The sequence below is a fragment of the Carlito syrichta genome, unplaced genomic scaffold, assembly GCF_000164805.1.
Source record: "Carlito syrichta isolate Samal-C Ts95f unplaced genomic scaffold, Tarsius_syrichta-2.0.1 Scaffold303143, whole genome shotgun sequence".
Lineage (NCBI taxonomy): Eukaryota > Metazoa > Chordata > Mammalia > Primates > Tarsiidae > Carlito > Carlito syrichta.
Window position 1 is genome coordinate 189,394 of NW_007247239.1, and position 26,494 is coordinate 215,887.

Sequence of the window (26,494 nt, forward strand, 5' to 3'; positions counted from 1 at the left end):
ATGCCTCCAAACCGAATTCGTGGCCTCCTCATGCTTGTGCTGCAGGCCCGGCATTTTGCATCTCCCCCCACATTTTTTACAGCTATAACTACGAATAATAGACATAGATATAAATGATTGTGCTTTGATATATTTGTATGGGAATAGAGAATGGTGTGAATGGGCATTACAAGTTGTCACTACTGTTTATTATATTGAGGGTTGAACAGGAACGTGGGAAAAGGAGAGAAATAAGGGAAAAATAAGATTAAAAAAACAATAGAAATGGAAAAATATGCACAATGTAATGTTAAAAAATAAAAGTCTGTATATTACATTAGCTCATGTAGCTAAAAAGTAAATATCAGGAAAAGGGACTAAAACCAATACAGACAAATAAAAGAAAGGACTGATTTGATCAGGTGCACAATTTTAGTCTTGGGTTCGGTTATCATTTTAATATTAGCAGATACTATCTCAACCTCTCTGTGAGTTATTTACTTCTTGGTTCTCCTTTTGTCAGCACAATGATGCCATTCACTGGCCTGTTTGCAGAGACCACCCATGTTCTGTGGGTCCCACATTTATGTGTCCTCATTTCTCACACCCAGCAGACAGGTTAGAGTCTCTCAGGCCCAAGTCCAATTGACCAAAAAACAGAATCCAGTTGCTCAACTCAGGTCAGAGACTCTCAATGGTCAATGGTCAAATGAGCTCTTGCCAGGAAGACAGGGTCATGGAGATCATTTCCCTGTTGGAGTGATAGTTCTCAACTCCATTTCCCTGTTGGAGTGATAGTTCTCAGGAAAGGTAACAGTCTTCCAAAGCACAGTCAGGTAGAGGTAGGGTTAATTCTAGAGCCTGAGTCTCTCATACCCCAGGTCTGGTGATCTTTCTATTCTTTGGAGTGGGTTCATTCTTTTTTTTTTTTTTTTGAGTAGGAGTCTCACTCTGTTGCCCAGGCTGGAGTGCAGTGGCACACTCCTGGTCACCACAGCTTTGACTTGCTGGGCTAAGGTGATCCTTCTGCTTCAGCCTTCCAAGTAGCTGGAACCACAGGAGCTCGCCACCACACCTGGCTAATTTTTTGACTTACTGTGGAGACAAGGTCTAGCCAAGTTGTCCAGGCTGGTCTCAAACTCCTGGACTCAGGCAGTCCTCTTGCCTCCGCCTCCCAAAGTGCTGGAATTGCAGGTGTGAACCACTGCACCCATCCAGCATGGAGTACCTTCATTCTTTCTATCCAAGGACAGGTGACCCTAAGACAGACTTGCTCAATGATTTATGGGATTCAGAGAAGCAAGATGTCAAAATGGGGCATTTCTGTTGGAAAATGGCAGAGTGATTCACAAAGTAGAATGTGACTTTTTAAAGAAGTGAGAATATCTGAAATGAGGGTGTCTCTAGCTGGTTTATTTTCATCTGTTGTTCTTCCACAATTGAAAATCTGCATAACACCATGTACTTGTGGTATGTAGTCACCAGTGCAGTTCTCAGACCTGAGAGCTTGCTGACTTTCTGTGCATAAAACATTCTCTTCCTGGCTCCATGCCTTGATCTGATCCTGGACAGAGTTATAGGGTTTATCCCACCAGAGAGAGAGAGAGAGATAGAGAGAGAGAGAGAGAGAGCGAGAGAGAGAGAGCAAAGAGAAAGGTCCTGGTTGGCACAGGACCCTGTTGTTACCTGGGAAACTGAGGTTAGGATAAACCCTGCTCACTGTTCAGAGGGGAAGGAAACTGTGCCAGGTCCAGGCTACTTCCTTGATTAGAACTCGATGGTGCCAGAGATGGCCCCACTGCCCTTGGTTACTGGGCCATTTGAGGGGAAAATTGAATTATAATCCTAACATCCTTTGTACATCTGGAAATTTGTCATAGTAATTAAATGCTAATAAGGCAAGGGAGATTAAATGGATAGTTTCCTTAAAGATTACATTCCACCACCCAAGGTCAGGTAGAAATTATAAGTAATATAGTGGTGTAGTCAGATCACTCCAGCTGAATAAATGTCACAACGAAGGCAAGGAGTCTTTCAGTTTTCTATATTTGAACATCTCATTAGAGTCTGTGTCATTCAAAGACGTATTGGATAGCAGAAAGGTGACATTTAAGGTCTCTCATGGAAAGCCGAGTCCTTAATTATCTGATAGAGGTTAATGTGGCCATGCAACAGGGGAAGGCTGGGCATAACAGGGAACAATGGATAATGCTAAGAGCAGGTTTCTTGGGTGGAGCGGAGCATTGCATTAGGATGTCTGGTCAGTGTTTTTCTGCCTTGTTGGCTACCTACCTGGCTAATGTAGGGACCAGGAGAGTTCCTCTCAGTTTAACGAAGTGATGGCCATGGTTGTAAGGAGAGAGACTGCAGGAGATAAACTCTCAGTCCCAACCATGATGTAGGCAGGAGCCCAGGCAGCCCATGGGCCTAAAGAAGCTTTGCTGAGGATGTTAAAGGTTGTGGTGTGGCTGTGTGCAGGGGAAGGGCAAAAAAGAAAAGTACCCATCTGCTGCCAAGACTTTGATTTGGAGCAAAGATATTCACTGAGCTATTAGACTACCTTTTTTAATATCCATGAACATGAATTTTAATAGATATCCAGCCAATTTGTTTCCTGTTCTCCAAGAGTTGGGAACTACTGGTTGACCAAGCACTGATGTGGTCACTCAGAACAATTCTCCAACCAGATTTGGGGGCTGCCATTGTCCTCAACCTTTTATACCTGCAGCACTGAATACTTATAGCTCAACTCAGTCCCCAAGCTTCTTAATAAACAGGTGGTGGAAAACTTTAACCATGTATCTTTAGTAACTCCCCTCAACTAAGGAATAGAAAAAGCAAGGCATTATTTTTCAGAAAGATGCAAAATTATCTTGGAAAACTTTGGAATCCAAATGATTTAACATTTTCATCCATCCTTCTTTCCATTCCACTAATATTTCTTATGCCTCCTGCATCCCAGGTCTTGTGCTAATGGTTGAGATTACAAAGATAAATACAAAATACAATACTGTCTCTGCCTTCACTGGCTTAAAAATATAATGAAGGAAATATATAAATGTAGCCTTTCAAGTGAATAAAAAATGTTGGAGAATTGTCTGTTGAATACAACAAAAACAAAGAATGGAAAGAATAAATAAAAAATATTTTAGGCTATTTTATTTTTTTCCCAGGGCACTGTCCATTTTTTGAGGGGAGACGGGACAAAGCTTGCCCAATCCTTGTGAAGTGAAGAACTGTTTGTTATGATATCATTGGCAAGGCCTACATTTTGAGCCAGTAGAAAAATAATTCCTTTTCACAATCGTATCTCACTGCAGCCTTAAATTACTGGGCTCAAGCCATCTTCCCGTCTCAGTTTCCTGAGTTGTTGAGACCACAGGTGCATTCCTCCATGCCTGGCTAATTAAAAAAAAAATTTTTTTTAATAGAAATAGGCCTTGCTATGTTCCCCAGCTGGTCTCAAACTCCTGGCCTCAAGTGATCCCCCTGCCTTGGCCTCACAAAGTGCTGGGATTACAAGCATGGGCACATGCCCAGCCTAGACAATTCTTATTTCAAACTTCTAATTTTTAAATGAATTCATTGGGGTTCAGAGAGAAGAAGGTACTTCCTCAAGTTCACACAGCCAATTAATTAGACTTCTAGATTAGAACCCTAGTCTTCTCCAACTCAGCATTTTTTAAATGATGCTCTTAAGTGGTCTGAGAGCATCAAAGATATGGTTTTCATTATCAAGACCTGTTTTTCCTGGTAATAGATAAAGTATCTAGGATCTGGGTTTTATAATGGTAGGTTCAGCAAGTACTTGCTTTGTTCTCTAAATCAGACTCTAACATAGCCATGCTTGAAAATGAGAAGAGGAACTAGAATGAACCAAAAACTGACCCAATTCTGAAAGATAGACAATAGATGTGAAGTTTAGAAGAAAGCCAGGGTCCAGAACACAGCTGGAAATTCTGCCTCAGAAATACTGGTGCTTCCATCTGATCACTGGTGGCAGCAGGAGGTGCCCTAGGGGTAATTCACAGGGTCATTAGTTAAGGTATCACACCCAGGACAGCCAGGACGGTTGACACCTGCACAACTCTTTTCTTCTTTCATGAACACACGGTCACCAAAACATTTTGATAAAAAAAAATCAAACCATGAAAGAGATAGCACAATCAACAAATGAAAAAACTTTCACCCAAGAAAATAAAGTGAATAGTGCAAACAGTACAGAATCTTTACATAAGAATATTTAATATCCTCAGAGAGGGGTGGAAGGGGTATCATATCCATGAAACAAGTTCAGAGTGTTATAAAAATCAATGAGAAATCTTGGGAATAAAAAACAACTATAGAATTCAACAGGTGGATTGAAGAGCAGAATGTACACAGTGAAGAGCAAATTCTAATTTTGGATGATCAAATAATTCTTCTAGAACTCAGCACAGTGGGATTAAGAGATAGAAAGTATGGAAAAAGAGTTGAGAGTGGAAACTGGATTCTTTTGTTCCAACATCAGTGCCAGGAAGAGAAATTAGAGAAAAAAAGAGATGGTAGTATTCTAATAAATTATAATTAATATTGTCCTAAAATTTAAAGAAAGAAATCTAGACATTGAAAAGTATACTCTGTGCTGAGCAGAATAATTTTTTAAAAAAATATAGGTCTGGCCAATATGAATTAGGCATGTGCCTTTAGCTTCAAAAATAGATGTTTTTGTTCATGTCGATGTGGTAGATTGGGGACATTAACCCTGAACTTATTATTATGACTTGGATAGCACCTGATCTTCTTGACTGATGCATCAAAATATCCACTAAGCTCAGTACAATCCAAGGTCTATGATGCCCTAAGATCATAGAGAATGCTCTTTCTGCTGGACTTTTTCCTTATTGGTGTTGTGGTAGACAGACTCAAAGGTGATCCCCACCTTCTGGTGTTCATGCCTTTGTGTAATCCCCTTCCTTTGGGTGTGGCTAGACCCATGACTCACTTCTAACTAGCAGAACATGGCAAAGATGAAGAGGTGTCTCTCTGTGACTATGTTATGAATGTAAGACTCTGTCTTACTCTCTGGCTGGCAAAGAGCCATGTGGTGAGCTGCCTATGGAGACACCCACAAGTCAAGGATTCCCAGTCCTGCAACCACAAGCAATTTAATTCTCCCAACAATCTGAGTGAGCTTGGAAGTGAACTCTTCCCTAGTCAAATCTTCATAAAAAAGCACAGTCTGGCTGACACCTTGATTGTAGCCCAGTGAGAACCTGAAGCAGAAAACCCAGCAAAGTCATGCCCAGATACCTGACCCACAGAAGCTGTGGAATTATAAATATGTATTGTTTTAAGCTCTTGTGTGTTGTCTAAGTTGTTGTGTGTGTTTAAGCTATGTGTGTTGTCCAAGCTGTTCAGTTTGTGATCATTTGTTACACAGCAATAGGAAATGAATACTAGTAATTCTGGTGACGGATGATTTCAGCCTTTGGCGAATCCTGTGGTGCAATTGGATGGCTGAGAGCTGGGGAAGTATCTGTGTTAGCACCACTACTCTGCCCTGTGGGGCTTCCTCCCAGACATGTACTGATGTGCGCCCTGCCTTCCAAATTGGGGGCATTTGTTCTGCCATCTGAGTATGATAGTTCAGACTATGGGAGGGAGAGTTATCCAAGTGAGTTGATGCCAAAGCCCAGTGACCAGGCTCCTGTCATTTGTAATGTTCAGGATGGCTGGCGTGGGATTCAAAGGGCAGCTGTCTATCAGCAACTGGAACTCACATCTACACACACACGTGCTCACAAACATACACACCACTGGGCTCAGTCTTACCAAAGACGGTTGCCTATGGATTAATACCTTGGAGTAGCAGGGCCTTTCTGCTGCCTGGGATGTTTGTGACTTAGGATGAAGACTCGGGGCTCCTATCTCATGGCAAGTTGTGGTCCATCTCTCTGACCTCCCTTCTTTGGAAAGGGATGCTTCCTCTGCAAGTTTTCAAATACCAAGGACGCTTGATAAGTGGCTCTTAAAAGTGAACTCAGGTGTCCACCAAAAGGTATTCTGGCAAAGAATTAGCAGTGAAATTAATGAACTCGCTTCCAAATGTGTGTGCACACTTGTCTCCTTTCCAGCAATTTCTTGAAGAATTATAGGGATGCACTACGGGGGCATTCAGGTGGTTTAGTGGAAAGAGCCCACATTCCAGTCCCAGCTCCACCACTCCTTCCCACAGTGTGACCTCTCAGAGACCCTTCCCCATTCCGAATCTCATTTTTCTCATCTGTAAAATAAAGAGGTTAAATTTCAGCTAACACAATCTCAGAAACTAAATTTTCTCTTCCCTCCACATGGAAATAATGTCCACCCCACTGAGGCAAGTGTGGGACGATGTCTGTGGGAAGTTGTGACCCATTAAGAATGTTGTTCACTGTTAATTAATCATCATTGGCCATAGCTTCAAGCCATGGATCTGTCATGACTGATGTCTGATGGGGGCAGAGGAGGTGAAGAAGTACTAAAGATGCCTTGAAAAGTTAATTCATTCAGCTCATGCTTATGCTTATAACAGCCACTAGAATTATTTTTGTTTTTGTTTGGCATCAAGTTTCCTAGTTTATATAAGCAAGTATGCTCGTAATATAGGCTGGATCTGCTCATATTTCCATGACAGGGACCTGGATTTCTGCAGTGTTTCTGCCGCGTGGAAATTCTCAGGAGGGTCCCAAATCTGTCCTCAGTTTCAAAAGGGAGCATTGTGGACAAATATACTCATATTGATTGCCTGGGATCGTGGCCTTTTACTACTTATTATACAGACCTCCATTCTGGCATACTATATGATAGTCAGACATCCCAAGGACAGTTTTAAGAGAGTCCTTGCCTTTGTCCTTCTAAATTATGGCACACAGAAAGGTTAAAAAGGGAGACAGAGGAGGAACTCTCAGTGGCATCACCTATCCCTCCTTCAATAGCAACGCTTCTGCACTGTCTCAAGCTTGTGTGTACCACATAGCAAAATCAAAGCTGTATGGTTAACCATACCTACCTTCCTTAGAAGGGAGTTTACTGTCCACCTTCTGTTACTCAAACATGTTCCTTGAAGGGACCCCCAATCCAAGTAGCTTATCAAAGACTTCCTTTCAACACCCCATCATACACTCCATGAAAGGAGTTAAATACAAAAGGGTCATAATTTTATAATCATTACTGATTGGAATTGCAGTCCTCTCCCTTTTCAAGCAGAGATAGTAATCAAATAATAACCACACTAAAGGGTTGATTAAGGATTAAATAAGACAACTGATAGTTTGGGTTGGGCACCTAAAATAAATTATTTTCTCAGACTACCTGGGTGACCTCACCATGGCACCTAAAAATGCTACTTGTCTTGCCTGACTGGGCACAGTTTTCTATTGAGCATTTCACATCCAGCCCCATTCCTGTGAAAAGTAAGCTTCCAATCCTGCCAGCTTGTGCTGGTCTGAATTTCAGGCTTTATCTACATCAGCCATAGAGACAGAGAATGTCAGAGTCCCAGGGTCTTTCAATCCAAGCTTTTTGCAGCATGCCCTGAGTTATAAGTAACAAAATCCAAATCAACTCAACTTAATAAAGATCATTTATTGGCTGTAACAAAAAAGTCTAGAGTTAGGGCCAAGCTCACACAAGGCTTGATCCCATACATAAACGATGCCACCAAGGACCTGCTTTTCTTCCTGTCTCTTGACTTCCCCTTCGGTGGTGTTGGCTTCATGATGAGTGATCCTGGTCATGACCCCAAGGTAGCTACCACCAAGACCCAGGATTACTTACTTCCTCCTTCACATTCAACAGGGGAATTAAAAACGTTTCTACCCAGCATTTCCGAAAAGTCTTGAAATTCTTTCTGGCCGCATTGCCTTCACTCAGACGATCATACCTGAACCAGTCACTGGTGCTAGAGAGATGGAATGTGTTGTTGGCTTTGTCCAAGACTATATTCCACCCCTTGAGGTGAGGATAGACTCAGCTCTGGCAGATCTTGAATCCTCTAACAGAAATGATGGGCTGCTGGGAAAGGAAATTAGGGAATGCATGTCTGCAATGCAACCAACAACAACTAGCATAGCCCTCATTTTATGGATGGCAGACTGAGACCAGATAGGGAAAGCTCTTGTCTAAGATGACAGCAGAATAGGACTGGGATCACAACTAGTGCTTTTGTCTGAAGACTCTACGTTATTTCCACTCCACTTTGCTCCTATCTCATTCGGGCCAACTCACCCAATATTGAGTGGTGATCAGTATGAGATCAGACTGACCAATTTATCCCTAAACTTGAATGAACCCCTTTGGAGTTACTGCATTTCGAAAACCTCCAAATGAGTGAAAAGAAAATAAACCTGTGTCCCAAGTGTTCTTTGCAGTCACAAGATCATCCTCAGAACTTCTCCTCCCCTCTTGGGAGTCCCCTAAGAAACAAGTAGTAGCTCTTGCTACTTTTAAGGGGAAAAATGCATTCTGATGTGCAAACATTATCACATATTCATGCACTCAAAACCTAATTTTAGTTGCAAGAGACTTCATTATAAGATGTTCATATAATTAAGCAGCTTCCTTCCCAGGGTTTGGAAGCTTGTCTATTCTTCTCTCTCATTTACACATCAGTGGGATTATCAGAATATTTCACTTTTAAAAAATTATATATTTTGGTTTTTCCAAATTGATCTACAACAGGATTTGATATCCATAAAATTACGTGTCTTAACACAGGTTTGTGTAACTTCGTAGCCTTGCTATTAGAGTTGGAATCTGTAGGTAGTCAGGGTTTTGCTGTTCTGTTCTAATTGGTTCCTGATGCATTTGACACACTTCTTCTGCCCTACATACAGATCAGCTTTTACTCATCAGCTGATTGAGACAGTGTCCTCTTTACCGAGAAGCTGAGAGTTGCAGATAAGACCTAACTTAGAGAAATATGGACTTTCCCAAAAGGACAAGCAGATCCCCCTTCCTGATTTTGCTGAGATATCCTGTGTAGGCACACCTGGGATGATGGCTACTGAAGACAGGGCCCTTTGTACCTCCTTGCTCATCCAACATCTGGGGAACCTGTCAAGCATCAGGTGCCTTGCCATATGGAGTGACTCAATATAACCTGGATGGATCTGACCCCATGATTCCTGAACTACTAGCCAAGGTGCACAGTAATGTACAAGGCCATGTGAGCAGGTGATACTCCACCTGGGGAGAAAGTGAGGTCTCTGAGCACCTGGCAGCCATGAACTACCCAACCCACTACCAGGAGGAAGTCTAGTCTATGGCTCTCCCTAGACACCTGGGTTTGTAGGGGAAGCCCAAGGAGTCATGCCCTAGCTCCAGTCCTAGTCTGTCCTCTCTCCACACTTTGCCCTTCCCAACCTCCATGGCTTCTAAGTCTTCTCCCCTGAAGATTTCTCTGTTCTCCATCAGTCTGGTGCCATGCCTGGAATGTAGGTCTCCCTTGGCTTCCCCTTCCACGGCAGCGTGGGAACTTCTGGTAGGTCTCAACTGTTCTTACAACTCGGGAGAACTAGTACCATCAGAGGCTTTCACAGATTGGACCCTGTAGTCATCCTGCACCAACAAACATTCACAAAGAGCTTGATGTTTCTAGCTGTGAGCTGAACTGAGTGATGCTGTGGGAGTGTCAAGACCAGCTTTGTATCTGTGTGAGTTTGGAGGAATCCCAAGAAGGACATGGAGGCCACTGGGGGCGCAGGTGCCCAAACCCACCCACAGGCCAAACTGAAGGCTGGATGAGGCTTCCCTTGGAAGGAAAGCAGCTCCACTGGGCATTCCACCTGCTGCCTGTGCTCATGGGTGGGGGGTGGCTCTCAGTCCCCCATCTCCAGGTCAAGGAGCAGAGGGCTGGGGCATTCCAATGCCCAGCTCTCCCAAACCCCTTACCCTGTTTTTCCCTCCCAGTGCAGCTTGGCTCAGGCTGAGGGGAGGACGCTGTGATGGCCATCCCAGGGTATGGCCAAGGGGCCCAGCCAGGGTTACCACAGGCCTGGAGAAGCCACAAGGGGGCTGCCTGAGTTCAGGCCCATCCATCTTGCAGGCAACAGCATGTAACCTAATCTCAACAATCCTCCCAGCAGCATCTTGGCCACCTGAGATTTGCTCCTGGGTTGCACCCTCACCCTCCATGCCGAGCCTCCCAGTTTCCACAGTCTCATTGTTGAGCCCAAGTTATACAGCAGAGTATGACTCAAGAAGGTCATTGCTATCAGTACCTCTCCTTGTCCCAGGCTGACTGGGCCTGGCCTGGGGGCCCAGCTGAGCACTAAGTAGCTCTCATGACCACAGCACAGGACACCCCCTCCCAGAGAGTAGGGACCTATCAATATGGGTGGGGCAGTGGTCCCCAACTCCCCTTCTGCTGGTGCATAGACCTCCTAGATCTGGGCCCCTCTGGCCCTCACACCCTGCTTTTGGGGCATAGTATGAACTGCTGGCTTCCCCAGGGTCAGTTGGAGGAAGAAGCCAGGAGAGGAGACCCCACTCTGAGGAGCACTGATGTAAGGTGAGTTGAAGGGTGGCTAGTCCTGAGTTCAGTGTGTGTATTGGGTGGGGGTGGTTTCACACTGCCCACAGTGATGCCAGTTCAGTGACAGAGAAGACAGAGGCAGGGCTGCAAAGTTTGCGGTGACTGGTAGTCATACCACACACATTTATGGGATGTCAGACACACGGTCAGGGCTATGAAGCCCCCAGCAGCAGTCCCTGCGCCCACCTCCATCCCGATGGTCCTCACTGCTCAGAGCACGAATGCCTGCCCAGTCCAGCATCCCAGAGTCAAACATCCTGACGAGCAAGTCCATGCCAGGGCAGGACACAGGACACCCAAGGCCTCTGAGAGCCTAGGGCACACACGTGAGCCTGTGTGAGGAGGGACGGCCAACCTCCAGAATCATGTAGCCTGGCATCCGTGTGTCTGCATCTGTGCGTGGCTGTGTTTGCATCTGCAACGTCTGGCACCCCCTGCATGGGTGGCCTAGCTGTGTCAATATGGGCACTGTGAGCATGGAGTGGTGTCTAGGTGTGTCTGAGAAGGTGTGGGTGTCTGGATAGGCATGTGTGTCCACCTGTGTTCAGGTCTCCCTGTGTGTAAGCAGCATGGGGCAGGCCTTCCTGCCAATGGTCCCAGCAAGGCCACGAGCCCGGGCAGGATGGTGGGTGTGCAGTCCTCTGGTGAGACTGCGTCTCTCACGCAGCCCAGAGCCTATCATCTGGGCACATACTCCCTGGGAAGCCCAGTCCAGTTGTGGTCACGCAGGGCCTTGTCCACTGTCCGGATGTAGCCATTGATCAAGTCCTTCATTTCTGGGGTGAAGGGCTCAGGGTCATGGGGGTGCCGGCCACGCCGCCGGAAGCTGCCCTCCTTGTTGTTCTCCACGCAGAGCAGCCGCTCCTCGCTCACGGACACATTGAGGAAGGTCACCATCTCCCGCAATGTGGGCACCAGGCTGTGCCGCAGCTCCTCGTAGTGCACCACCAGCAGCCGCTTTCCGTATTTAAGCCAGTCCAGGACATGCGAGGACCACCACGAGGCATAGCTGTTGACGAAGTCTGGCCACTCTGGGGTGAGGAGAGAAGAGATATGGAGTCAGGGGCAGCCCTGCCTGGGCTGCTGTTCCCCCTTGCGCCTCCTCAGGAGAGGGAAGCAGCCAGGACTGCCCACTGCCCATTGCCTAGGGCCAACCTGCCTGGAGTGACCCATGGAGAAAGACACTTTTGGTGACTGAGTCGTGTGTGTGTTGTGGGCAGGAGCAGCTGCCAGGCCTCCTGGTGAGATGAAGATGCTATACAGGCTTGATTTCCCATCCCAGGCCCTATGTATCTAAGTCAACATGGTGCTTGATGGATGCATGTGGTGCTTTGTGGGTTTGATTGCCAGGCTGAACCTATGAAACTGCTGGGTGGTAGGAAGTACCAGGAAGCCACAGACAAGGGTGGCCTTGGTCTCAGATTTCTGCAGGTGACCTATTGTGTAAGATTTCTTTTCCAGAAGATTAAGTTATTATTTTTTGGGGTGGGGGAGTGGAGTACAAATGTCATAAATCATCTCCCCCAAACTGGGCTATTCATTGGGCTATTAATACACCTCAAATGTTATGTGAAAGGTTTGTTTTCTTCAGTCTTCTTAAGATGAGAAAATGGAAGCTCAAAATTCAAGGTAAGTAGCTAGCCAGGGATCGTTCAGTTCACAAGAGGCAGACAAGGGCTCAGAGTTCAGCCTGCCTGACTGTGGGGGCCTAGCCTGGGTGGAGGGTGACAGGGAAAGGGAAAGACTAGAAGCCAGCCAACACCATCCATCAGCCTCTGCGGATCCAAGCATGAGTGGACAGAAGCCTAAGCCTGCCTGGCCACAAGGCCCCACAGTATCCACAAGCACCCACACTGCTTGGACACTGCTTTATTTCTGATTTAACTTCACATCACTTACTACTCAGACTTGCAACTTTGTTATTCATCAGAGCAAAGCCTAGATTATGCATGCCTGGAGGGCAGAGACCCTGACCCCTTCTCCTGGGACCCTGGGGCCTTGTCTGTGCCTAGCACACGGTAGGACTCTGGTAAGTGTGGGTCAGCAGACTGACTCCATGAATAAAGACGAAATGGGGAATAAGCTAATCTGACCCAGAATCAGAGAGTTTGGGTGTTATGGGGTGAATGTTTGTATTCCTCCCAAATTCACTAAGAACCCTAACCCTCAATATGGTGATATTTAAGATGAGACCTTTGGGAGGTACTTAGATGAGTCATGAGGGTGGGGCACTTGTGATGGGATTAGTGCCTTTTGAAGAAGAGAGCCCAGAGAGCTTTTGATGTCTCTCTGTCATGTGAGGACACAGTGAGGAGACAGGAAGTGGGCCCCACCAGAAACCAAATTCAGCCAGCACTTTCATCTTGGACTTCCCTAGCCTCCAGAACTGTGAGGAATAACATCTGTTGTTTAGATCACCCAGTCTGTAGTATTTTGTTACAGCAGCCTGAACTGACAAAGACAGTCTGAATGAGTCTGAGTCCTACCATCTAGCCCACCTCAACAAGTCACACAGCCGTTTCTCTGGGCTCATCTGGAAAGTAGGGCTGATGTGACTACCCTATGGAACACTGTGAGAAGTTGAGGAGAGGCAGCTTAGGTGGGAACTGACATGCTGAGCTCTGACCATAGATTATGTACATACACATCATCCCACTGATCCCAGAATGCTCCATGAGATATGGAGGAACCTGGTTCCAGAGGCAAAAGAGGATGCAAATCAGGTCCATGTGCATTTAAAGTGTTCTTCTCCTGCATAAGCTCCTGGATATAAGCAGGGGTAGAAAAGGGGTATAGATCACCTCACTGTGCCACTATGGCAAGCAGAGGAGAATCTTGGCAACCAAGCTGGTGTCTACATAAAACACTGTGACACATGGACCTGAGCAGGCATGACAGGGAAGGGGAGAAGGCGACCCCAAGCCCAGGCACAGCAGAGACAAGTCCCTGAGAAGATGGGGTTTGAGTGCCTACCTGTGTGTACTGATCCTGCATCCTGATAAGCATCCTGCCTGCACTGACAACCTGCCCTCCTAGTCCCCATTTACCTTTGCTCTTCCAGTTGCGTTCAGCTGCATAACCCAGGTGCCCAGCACATTTCCTGTTGAATTCGGCCACCAGTGACCTGTACGGGTTCCGGATCAGCAGGATGGCCGAATCGAACATCTCGATCTCCCTCTTGCCACTCTCATGGGTTTTTACACAGATGGTGCGCCGGCTCCGCCAATGGTCCTTCTCACCCTTGAACCCTGCCGAGAGAAATGAGAGGGGCCTCTTTGGAGGAAGGTGTGTGTGGGACCCCTTCCCATAGCAGCAGACAGGTCTGAACCTAACCTGCAACTCTGAGGGAAAGCCAGTATCAGGGGCATAAGAGAGGCCCATGAAAGGCACAGCAGAGGGCACTGGGAGGACCTATGGATGGTGACAGGAGCAACTCCACAGGAGTGACCCCTGGCCAAGGGAAAGTGGGAGCAGGAGGTGTCTAAGAGTAGGGAAAGACGGTACCTGCAAGAGAAATGAGATAAGGCATCTCACCTCCTACACACCCTCAGGAGTTAAGAGGCAGAGGGCCTGACCATGCCCTCTTTGAGACACTGGAGATGTATATAGATGTTTTGGACATTTTCACGGAGATAATTTCACACAGCATCACAAATAACCTTGTAATAGAAATACAGCTGTAAGCACAGCCAAATGAAGAGTCTGAGGTTTAGAGTGAGTGTGTGACTTGTCCAAGATCACACAGTACCGTGGAAACAGCACCAGGGTTCTCTCTACATGACTTTATGTGTCCATATGAGGTACCTCAGCTTCCTCCCACCTCCCAATTGTGGGGGTAGGATCCCCAACATCAGGCTCAATGGCCATAAACAGGTGTAACCCTACCCTTGAGCTTATGCCATAGTCCCACAACTGGGGTCCAGCCTTGCATGTATGGAGATTCTCCACCTTGGACCCCAGAGCAGGTCTGGTCAAGGTATCATATACAGTGTTTGAGTCCAGCCCTGAGGAACCCAGGGTCCGGTTTCTATGAATGGAGACTTGCTCCCAGGACCACCTCTTTGGGGCCTGTCTCCTACTTTGGCCCCTTGGTACAATGCTGGACACTCAGAACCTGGCAGACAAGGCCAGACTCCACCCATTCACCATAGAGTCACATATTTATCAGCAAAGGTTCCTGTGTGCCCACTGTGTTGAACTTTATGTTGGGGACAAAGGGAAAGGCTCAGACCCTGTCTTTAAACTTATATTCTAGTAGAGGAAGTAGCCCAAGTACAGAGGATAGGGACTTATGGTGACAAAGAGTAGCGAGAACCAAATAGGTTAATAATCATGGGGGATGTGACAGCAGGCTTCCTGGAAAGAGGTCTTTTGAACCTAGCTTCCTGGCCACATCCCAATGTAGCTCCTGCCTTCCAGTTCTGGGATATGCTCCGTAAATACTCATGAGCTTATCTTGGACTCTTGGAAACAAAATGAGCCCTACCACCTGCCGCTGTTTGTGAATGGCTGGAAGCATTTGTATCTACAGTGAGCAAGTGAGGGATTCTTTGATGTCTGGAAAATGCAAGTCTCTTTTGAACCTGGAAGTCTGGGTTTACCCACTGGAACTCAACAAGCTTCAAACTCATCTCTGCCATGGGCCAATCACCAAAAGCCCTTGCTTTGATGCATTCTGTCAAATAGCTAGGAAATGTGAAGCGTCGAACCGTGGAATGAATAAACTTGAGATCTGATCTATAACAACTCTGAGAACCAGGGTGCTTTTTATATGGCCTTAGCCTGTTCCAGCCATAGCAACTCTGCCTTGCAGCTCAGACTACATTCATGTTTCCCTTACCACAATAGGTATGTCATTTAGGCAAGGAGATGCCTTGTGAATTTGAATTTTACGTGTGTGTGTGTGTGTGTGTGTGTGTGTGCGTGTGTGTGTGTGTGTGTGTATGTGTGTGTGTGTGATCGTGCCGTCATTGTTCTTAAGCTAGTAGCTACATCTAATAGTCCTGTAAGGCTCAAAGTTGCACTGGGTATCTCTAAAGCATTTTTGAGGCAGTGCCATCCCAATCCTTATAGCTGGTTCTTCCAGTTCTTGAGCCATGCATCATATGCAGTCCAAAACAGCCAGCTGCATGAACAAGTTAAGGCCTTCTAGATGAACAAGTAGCTGTAGCCTGGATATAGTGGTGATTCCCAGGGGATTAGGCCAGAGTGGCAGGACCACGTGTTTATCTGATGACTACTTCTTCCCTCACCTGAAGGTATCGCTAGCACTCAAGACTCCCAAGGAAGATGGTACTGGCTTATATGGACAGTCTTGGCTTTTTCCCAACCAGACCAATGTTGTTGACAGTGATTCCAGAACCCACTGCCAAGCTCAAGAAGTTTCTGTTTCTCTGGGATGCTACTGATAGTATCTAACTTTCCTAAATTAAACTCTGGTTAAGAAACCCAAAGAAAATGTTGTAACGCTTGACAATGGAGAAATACATTTTGCCAAATTTAGATGCCACTTGACTTGTCTGAGCTTCTTCATTCTTAAACAGTACATTTAAGCCATTAAAGCCAACTTACTTGGCATAATGAGGCCGTCTCTTACTTCTATAAGTGAAATATTAGAAATCATAAAACTCCCGAAGATTTTTGGACATTTTAAAAATTGCATTTAGATGAGCTACTCCTTGCCTTAAAAAAAAGGAATGAACAGATTAAATCAGCTTCACCCCTAATTACTGAGGGTTCTAAAATGAAGAAAAATTCAAGAAATGGTGATAGAGGGGAAATTCAAACTGCTAACCTCCCCCTCTGAATCCAGAACAGGCACCATCTCGTGAAGTTCCACCCAAAGTGTGGTCCTAGAGTTGCCTACATCAGCAGCATCACCTGGGAAGGTGTTAGAAATGAACATTTCCAGGTTCCACCTCAGACCAACGAAATCAGACTGTCTGGGGGGTGCGGGCCAGGAATCCACGTTTTAACAAGCCTTCCAGGTGATTATTTGTTTTAACTGAAATATAAGTTAGTCACTATTTTTAACTGACATGTGATAATTATACATTTACATGGGGTACACTGTGATTTTTTTTTTTTTTGAGTTGGAGTCTCACTCTGTCACCCAGACTGAAGTGCAGTGGCTGCTCCTGGCCACCACAGCCTCGACCTGCTGGGCTCCGGAGATCCTTCTGCCTCAGTTTCCAAGTAGCTGCAACTACAGGCGTGCACTACCACACCCGGCTATTCTTTGATTTATTGTAGAGATGAGGTCTCACCAAGTTGCCCAGGCAGGTCTAGAACCCACGGGCTCAGGCAATCCACTCACCTCAGCCTCCCAAGGCGTGGGATTACAGGCTGAGCCACCGAGCCCAGCTACACTGATATTTTGATGCATGTATACAATGTGAAATGATCAAATCAGGGTAGTTAGCATAACTGTCACCTCAAATATTTGTCATTTCTTTGTGTTGGCAACATTCAAAATCCTCTCTTCTAGCTATTTGAAAATGTACGATCAATTATTGTTAACTAGAGTCATCCTACAATACTAAAAAGCACTAGCACTTATTCCTTCTATCTAGCTGTAATTTTATGTCCATTAACCAACCTCTTCCCATGCCTTCCTCTCTCCTACCTTTCCCAGCCTCTACTGATCACTACTCTACTCTACTTTTATGAGATCAACTTTTTTGGCTTCCACATATGTGTGGAGATGATATTTGTCTTTCTATGCCTGGCTTATTTCACTTAATATAATGTCCTCCAGGATCATCCATGTTGCCATGAATGGTATGATTTGATTATTATTTTTATGGCTGAATAATATTACATTGTGTATTATCTATATGCCACATTTTCTTTATCCATTCATCTGTTGATGAACATTTAGGTTGATTCCATATCTTGGCTATCGTGAATAGTGCTGTGAAAAACATGGGAGTGCAGATATCTCTTCAACATACTGATTCTTTTTTTCCTCTTTGGAAATATACCCAGCAGTAGGATTGTTGGATCAGATGACCGCTTTATTTTTTGAGGAACCTCTATATTGTTTTCCATAATAGCTATACTAATTTGCATCCCCCAACAGTGTATAAAAGTTCCCTTTTCTTCACATCCTTGCCGTTATTTTTAAAAATCTTTTTGATTTTTTACAGCCATTTTAACTGGGGTGTAGGTGACATCTCACTGTGGTTTTTTTTAATTTGCATTTTCCTGATGATTAATGATGTTGAACATTTTTTTCCATATGCTTGTTGGCCATTTGTATGTCTTCTTTTTAGAAATGTCTGTTCAGATCATTTGCCCATTTTAATCAGATTATTTAGGGTTTCTTTTTTTGTGCTGTTGATTGAGTTCCTTGTCTATTCTGGATATTAATCCTTTTTCAGATGAATAGTTTAAAAATATTCTTTCCCATTCTTCAGGCTGTCTTTTCACTCTGATTTTTTTTTTTTTTTTGATGTGCAGAAGTTTTCTAATTTGTCATAATCTCATTTGTCTATTTTTGCTTTTGTTGCCTCTGCTTTTTAGGTCCTATTTTAAAAAAATCCTTGCCCAGACCAATGTCAGTAAGGGTTTCCCCTATATTTTCTTCTGGTAGTTTCATAGATTTAGGTCTTGCATTTAAATTTTTCATCCATTTTGAGTTGATTTTTGTATGAGGTTAAGGATAGGAGTGTAGTGTCATTCTTTTGCATATGGATATTCAGTTTTCCAAGCACCATTTATCTAAGAGACTGTTCTTTCCCCAATGTATATTCTTGGCACCTTGGTAAAAAATCAGTTGGCGGTAAATGCATGGATTTATTTCTAGGTTCTCTATTTTGTTCCATTGGTCTGCATGTCTGCTTTTATGGCAGTACCATGCTGCTTTGGTTACTATAGCTTTGTAATATATTTTGGAGTCAGTAGTTGATGCTTCCAGCTTTGTCCTCTTTGTTCAAGATTTCTTTGGCTATTCAAGGTCTTTTGTGCTTCCACACAAATTGTAGAATTTTTTTTTCTATTTCTGTGAAGAAAGTCATTGGTATTTTGACAAGATTGCATTGAACTTGTAAACTGTTTTTGGGAGTATGGCCATTTTCATAATATTAGTTCTTCCGATCCAAAATTTGGAATGTCTTTCCATTATTTTGTATCCTCTTCAATTTTATCAGTGTTTTATAGTTTTCCTTATAGAGAGCTTTCATCTCCTTGATTTCATTTATCTTAAGCATTTTGTTTTTTGAAGTTATTGTAAATGGGATTGCTTTCTTGATTTCTTTTTCATTCAGTTCACTAGCATATAAAAATGTTACTGATTTTTGTATGTTGATTTTATATTCTGTGACTTTACTGAATTCACTCATCAGTTCTAAGAGTTTCTTGGTGAAGTCTTTAGGTATTTCTATATACAAGATCTTATCATCTGCAAATAGGAACAATTTGATTTGCTCCTTTCCAAACAGGATGCCCTTTATTTCTTTCTTTACCTAGAACTTGCTTTGGCCAGAACTTCCAGTACTATGTTGAATAAGAGTGGTGAAAGTGGGCATCTTGTTTTGTTTTGGTTCTTATCAGTAAAGTTTTCAATGTTTCTCCATGTTAGCTGTGGGTTTATCATACGGTAAGTCCCCTACATATGAACAAGTTGTGTTCGAAGTGTGTTCGTAAGTCCAATTTGTTCGTAAGTCCAACAGTTAGTCTAGGTACCCAACTAACACAATCCGCTATATAGTACTGTACTGTTATAGGTTTATAAAACTTTTACACAAATTATACATAGAAAACAAACAAAAAATAATGAAAAGTTTTAATTTTACAGTACAGTACCTTGAAAAGGATGCATGCATGTGACAATGTACACCAGACATGTGAACTAACTTATGTGACTGGACATACAAACACATGGTCACATCTTTGAAAGTTCGCAACTTGAAGGTTCATATGTAGGGACTTACTGTGTATGCCCTTCATTATGTTGAAGTACACTCCTTCTATATCTAACTTGTTGAGAGTATTTATCATGAAGGGATGGTAAATTTTGTGAAATGATTTTTCTGCAACTATTGAGATAATCATATGGCTTTTATCTTTCATTATATTGATGTGATGTGTCACATTTATTAATTTGCATATGTTGAACCATCTTTACATACCTGGGATGAATCCCACTTGATCATGTATGTTATCTTTTTGATGGGCTATTGAACTTGGTTAGCTAGTATTTGATTGAGAATTTCTGCATCAGTGTTCATCATGAATATTGGCCTGTAATTTTCATTTTATTGTATTCTTGTCTGGTTTTGGTATCAGAGCACTGCTGGTCTCATAGAATAAGTATGGAAGAATTCCCTCTCTTTTAGTTTTTTGTAATAGTTTGAAAAAAATTGATGTTATTTTTTCTTTAAAAAATTGGTATAATTCAACAGTGAAGCCATTTGGTCCTAGGGTTTTCTTTGTTGTAAGATTTTTTTTTTATTACTGAGTCAATAACATTACTTATTGGTCTGCTCAGGTTTTTTATTTCTTCCTGGCTTAATCTTTGTAGATTGTATGTGTCCAGGAATATATCAATTTCCGCTGGGTTTTCTAATTTGTTGGTGCATAGTGGCTCATAATAATAGTCTCTAAGGACCCTTTGTATTTCTGTGGTATCTATTATAATGTTTCCTTTTTCATTTCTGATATTCTTTATTTGAGTCTTTTTCTTTTCTCAGTCTAGCTAATGATTTGTCAATTTTGTTTATATTTTCAAAAAACCAACCTTTCATTTCACTGATCTGTTGTACTTTTTTTAGTCTCTATTTCTGCTCTGAGCTTTATTACTTTTTTCCTTCTACTGATTTTTGGGATTGGCTTGTTCTTCCTTTTCTAGTTCTGTCAGGAACATTATTACATTGTTTATTTCAAATCTCTACTTTTTATATAGGCATTTGTTGTTATAAACTTTCCTCTTAATACTTCTTTTGCTGTATCCCACAAGTTTTGATATGTTGTGTTTTTATTTTCATTTGTTTCAATAAATTTCTAAATTTCCTTCTTAATATCTCTCTTGACTCATTGGGCATTCAGGAACATGCTGTTTAATTTTTATTTATTTTTATTAAAAAATTTTTTTTTAGAGATGAGGTTTTGCTATGTTGTCCAGGCTGGATTCTAACTCCTGGGTTCAAACAATCTTCCCACCTCAACCTTCCAAGTGGTGGAACTACAGGTGTATGTCACTGTGCCCAGCTATTTAATTTTGATGTATTTATACAGTTTCCAAAGTTCCTCTTGTTATTGATTTCTAGTTTTATTCCATACCGGTCAGAAAACATATTTTATACAATTTTCACTTAAAAAATATGTTGAGATTTATTTTGTGGCCTAACATATAGTGTATCCTGGAAAATGTTCTATGTGTTGTATTCTACAGCTGTTGAATAAAATGTTCTGTAAATGTCTCTTAGACCCTCTTGATCTCCAGTGCAGTTTAAATCTGATGTTTCTTTGTTGATCTTTATCTGAATGATCTGTCCAATGCTGAGTTGAGTGTTAAAGTTCCCAAATATTATTGTATTGGAGTCTATCTTTTCCTTCAGATAAAATATTTGTTTTATATATCTTGGTGCTTTGGTGTTGGGTGCATTTATATTTATAATTGTTATGTCCTCTTGCTGAATTGACCACTTTATCACTATGCAATAATCTTTCTTTGTCTCTTTTACAGTTTTTGACTTAAATTCTGTTTTATCTGATATAAGTATAGCTACTCATGCTCAATTTTGGTTTCCATTAGCATAGAATATATATTTTTTGATTCCTTCACTTTTAATCTATGTGTGTCTTTACAGATAAGGTAAGTTTCTTGTAGGTAACATATGATTGGTCTTGTTTTGTTACTCATTCAGCCAGTCTATATATTCTAATTGGGTAATTTAATTCATTTACCTTCAAGGTTGTCATTTAGTTAATTGTTTTATGTCATTTAATTAATTGTTTTGTGGTTGTTTTGTATATCCTTTGATCTTTTCTTCCTCTCTTATTGTTTATCTTTGAGGTTTGATGGCTTTCTGTAGTGAAGTAGTTTTTGTTCCTTTCTCTTTCTCATGTGTGTATTTGTTCTACCAGAGAATTCTATACTTTCATGTGTTTTCATGATGCCAGTTATTATTCTTTTGCTTCCAAATCTAGGACTCCCTTCAGTATTTCTTGGTAAGGCCAGTCTAGTGCTGAAAAAGTCCCCCATTTTTGGCCTGTCTGGGAAATATTTTATTTCTCCTCCATTTCTGAAGGATATCTTTGCTAGGAATAATATTCCTGCCTGGCAAGTTTTTTCTGTCATTTCTTTTACTATATCATTCCATTCTTGCCTGACCTGTAAGGTGTCAGCTGAGAAATCTGATGCTAGTCTAATGGAGATTCCCTTATATGTGACTTGTCGCTTTTCTCTTACTGTTTTAAGAATTTTCTCTTTGTCTTTGACTTTGGCAGTTTGCCTATATATTGTGCCTCTGAGAGAACCTTTTTGGGTTGAATCTATTTGGGAACCTTTGAGCCTGGATCTGGATATTTATCTCTCTCCTGAAACTGGAAGGTTTTCAGCTTTATATCATTACATAGATTATTTTTTATGCCTCTTCCCATTTTATTCTCCTTCTGAAAATCCCATAATGTGAATATTTCTTCACTTATTGCAGTCCCATAATTCTTCTAAGTTTTCTTCATTCTTTTAAATTCTTTTTTGCTGTTGTTTTTGTCTCACTGGGTTATTCCAAAAGACCTTCCTTCAAGTTCAGAAATTCCAGCCGGGTTCGGTGGCTCAACCTGTAATCCCGCGCCTTTGGGAGGCTGAGGTGAGTGGATTGCCTGAGCCCGCGGGTTCGAGACCCGCCTGGGCAGCGAGACCTCATCTCTACAATAAATCAAAAAATCAGCCGAGCATGGTAGCACACGCCTGTAATTCTGGCTACTCGGAAGGCTGAGGCGGAAGGATCGCTGGAGCCCAGCAGGTCGAGGCTGCGGTGGCCGGGAGCAGCCACTGCACTCCAGTCTGGGCGACAGAGTGAGACTCCAACTCAAAAAAAAAAAAAAAAAAAAAAAAAGAAATTCCTTCCCCTGCTTGATTAAGTTATTGAATATCTCAGTTGTGTTTTTTATTCATTCATTGAATTCTTCTGCTTCCAGATTTGTTTGGTTCTTTTTATGATATCTATCTCTATAGAATTTATCATTCAGATCATGAATTATATTCCTGATTTCATTGAATTGTCTATCTTCTCTCTGTATTCTTTTGTACCTTGCTGAGTTTCCTTAATGCATTATTTTACATTCTTTCCTGGTATTTCATACATTTCCTTTTCTTTTGAGTCTGTTACTGGAGAATTGTTTTGTTCCTTTGAAGATTCATGTTTTCTTGCTCTTTCATGGTTCTTCCCTACATTAATATATGTACATCTGGTAGAACAGTCACCTCTTCCAATTTTATGGAGTGGCTTCCACAGAGAAAAACTTTTCCCTAAAGATGTGTCTCATTGTGTTGTTTGGGTAGGGTTTTTTGGCTTTTGGTTCTAGATGAGTGCAGTAGGGTAGTTGCTATGTAATTTCTCTGGCTATGATCAACATTAGCAGTGTTTGCAAGTAACTCAGGTGGCCTAGACTGTGGGTGTTGGTGGAGGCAGTGGTCTAGCTTTGCTGTGAATGGAAACTGCTAGGTAGGCTGGTCTTCAGCCTACCTAGCATGGGGGGGGGCTAGCATGGCATGCAGCAGCTTCACCTACAGGTGATTCTTAAGCACACTCAAGTTTGAGACGCACTGCTCTAGCGCTCTGAGAGGCTTAGCTAGCAAGGTGACTCAAGTTTGAGATGCACTGCTCTAGTGCTCTAAGAGGCTTAGTTAGCAAGGTGACAGTTTGGATACTGGGTGCCACCTTCCTCCTCTCCTGTAGTTTTGACTTACCTTTGTTGTAGAGGGTTCCGTCAAAGTAGTAGCTCCCTGTATAGAAGCCGGTGGCGTGTTCAATGAGGTGCCGTGCCCATGTGTTTCCGGCTCCTGGGAAGCTTGACAAAGCCACAAACACTTTGGATTTGTTGGGCAGAAACCTCCTGTCTGTGCATCGAGTGTCTGAAAGTCCAGAAGTCATCACAGGGTTACTTATTTCCATCGTGATTGACAGATTCACCACTGGACTCCCTTAGATAGGCACTCATGATCCAAGACTTTGAGGGGAAGAGATTTTCCATCTGTACCTTGGCTGCATGGGTCTGTGACTAGTCATAGAAAGCCCCGCTATGAGGTCTTTCATACTTCAGCACAGGAGTGGGATGGGAATTAGACACGCCACACGCCCTCAATGCCTGCTATGTCTCTATGATCACAGCCAAATCCTTGCAGCTGACATAGCCCAGATAACTCCAGATTCTGCTAGTAGAGGTTGTGGCTGGGCTGAGCAATGCTATACCCAGCTACAGCCAGCAACAAATCATGGCTGGACTAATTTTAGGTAAGTAACTCCTTGTATTTCATCCCTAGGGCGGATGCAAGAAGACTTGGAGTCACCAGGGGAAAGCCCCAAAGCCTCCAGTGATATTTTGGGTTACGGTAGGCACTTGACAAAAGTGATAACACCCTTCTTCACCTTCTCTTCCTCTCATCAGTTCCTAAGATCAGCTGGGAAAGACCTGATGCTCACACCGAGGAGAAGGTCCAGGTCCTGGAGGCATCGGAAGCCCTGTGGCTCCTAGGATCCCATTCTTCCCATGTCTCCCAAACCCACTACCTTGCCTTTCTATCCCTCTGGGGCCTGCCCCTCACTACCCTTCTTCTCTTCCTCTTACCATTGTCATCCCCAGAGAGACTCAGATAAAGGGCCTGATGTTCTTCAAACCAAGTCCAGGATGCAGCCTTCTTGAAGGGTGGCGGCCTTACCCCTCCCATTATCTCCGCCATCCACCAAGATGTCAGAGTCTTTTCACATACAACTTCCCCACCCTAGTACTGCACACTCAGCCATGACTGCCATCTCCAAACCCTGGAGGCTCTTCCCAGGCCCAGACCAAATACCACAACCAGTGGGGGATGCAGAACTCACCTTGTACTGGTGTCTGGTAGACCTCGCAGTAATCTGCCTGCCTCTGTGCCTCAGGGTCCTGGCCACACAGCGCGTTGTTCATGGCATCCCGCAGGCTGAACTGGGGGGTAGGGTAAGCACAGTAGCACTCCCAGCCCCTGAGGACGGCCAAGGGGAACTCCTGCCAGGCAAAAGAGAAGAGAAGCACACTAAGTGAATGTGAAGGCCACGCCTCTCGTAGCTCAGCAACTGGGATGAACATGATGTAGGCCTAGCCGGACTCGTGGCTCAGCCTGTAATCCCGTGCCTTTGGGAGGCTGAGGTGAGTGGATTGCCTGAGCCCGCGGGTTCGAGACCCGCCTGGGCAGCGAGACCTCATCTCTACAATAAATCAAAAAAATCAGCCAGGCGTGGTAGCGCACGCCTGTAATTCCGGCTACTTGGAAGGCTGAGGCGGAAGGATCACCGGAGCCCAGCAGGTCGAGGCTGCGGTGGCCGGGAGCAGCCACGGCACTCCAGTCTGGGTGACAGAGTGAGACTCTAACTCAAAAAAAAAAAACAAGAACATGATGTAGGCACTGCCAGCTGTATGGGATCCACAGGGATGACCATCCTCCTTCCATCGCCAGGCTCCGTGCCTGGCCCCAGGGAGACAAAGCTCAACAAGACATGACTTCTGTCCTCAAGTAGCTCATAGTTGGTCGGGTGACAAATCGACAGTCACAGCAGTGTGAGCAGTGCTATGACAGAGGGTGGGGTGAGCACAGAAAGTCAGGAGCAGAGGCTGGAATGGGGCTTGTGAAGCATCGAGGCATTTGTCAGGAGTGCTGGAGTGGGAAAGGGCACTCTGGGTAAGGGAGTTCACATAGGTGGACTTCTGCATGGCACAGAGTGAAACAGATCGACCGACATGGCAACTCTGGGGCTCAACCAATAGACCTTGTGCCCTGAGAGAGGACTGGATTCCCTCTAGCCCTTCTTGGCCAGCTACCTCCCCTGAAAGAGAACAAAGCCAGCCCTTATGCCTGATGCCCTACTCCAGGGTTGGGGCAGATTTTCATACAATCATCTTTCCAAAGTTGGAAGGGTGGGGAAAAGAGCAAACCTGTTCCCACCCAAGGTGCTCAGCGCTATAGGGACTTCCTAAAAATGGAGGGGCCTTGCAGGGGGTACGACAGGAGAGGTGCCTCACTCTGTGAGCCAAGCCAGCTCCTGGCAGTCTCTTAAGTGGTTTCTTATTCCCCTTTGGGGAGGCTATACCATTCAGTGGAGAGCACTGGGGTACTGGTGTCCTGAAAACTGTAATGTGGATTTCAGTTCACTTGCTGGGCATCCTTGAGCAATGTGCTTAACCACTCTGAATTCTGCCATTGAAAAAAGGTAACCAAATCTACTTTGCACATTTATGATAAAGACTAGATGAGACAAGCCCAAGCTGCCTAGCACTGGGCCTGGTTCGTGTAGGTACTTCCACAGAAGAACAGGCTATCCTTGACCTCCTTAACCCTTTGAGCACCAGCCATGGATTGTTCAGAAATGCCTCTACTCACCTCTCCCACATGTATCTTCTGAGCACCTACTCTGTCCAGGGCAACAGGCAGGGCATTTAGCCCCATTTCCTCTCTGCCCTCCCTGCCTCCTACAACCGGGAGATGCCAGTTTGCCTGGAGCATTGAGAGACAAGAAAGCAGGCTGTGAGGGTGTGTGACAGAGAGGAAGGCAATGGGTGGAGAAAACGTCTCACTGCTAAGGGAATGCTGCACAAACCTTTTTATTTTTTTGCCCACAGCAAAAATCTCATAAATAAATAAGTAAAAGAAAATCAATAGCGTTTTCTGAGCACGGCTAGGTAAAACTGAGGATCTCGGCACTCATAAAGGACAGCAGATGGTGTCTCAGCCAAGGGAGCGCATGTAGGGCCTGGGGATGGGAG

The 26,494-nt window shown here is 43.9% G+C and overlaps 1 protein-coding gene across 1 annotated transcript in view; it reads right to left on the bottom strand.

The window, feature by feature from the left end:
• Positions 1-10,637: 10,637 nt before the first annotated feature.
• WSCD1 (WSC domain containing 1) overlaps positions 10,638-26,494 on the bottom strand; it is a 42,383-nt gene continuing 26,526 nt past the window's right edge. The window contains exons 6-9 of the mRNA XM_008057861.2: positions 24,583-24,742; positions 23,451-23,615; positions 13,582-13,782; positions 10,638-11,565 (exon numbers count right to left, since the gene is read on the bottom strand). Coding sequence (XP_008056052.1) covers positions 11,213-11,565; positions 13,582-13,782; positions 23,451-23,615; positions 24,583-24,742 — 879 coding nt within the window. The 3' untranslated portion in view covers positions 10,638-11,212. The remainder of the gene's footprint in view (positions 11,566-13,581; positions 13,783-23,450; positions 23,616-24,582; positions 24,743-26,494) is intronic.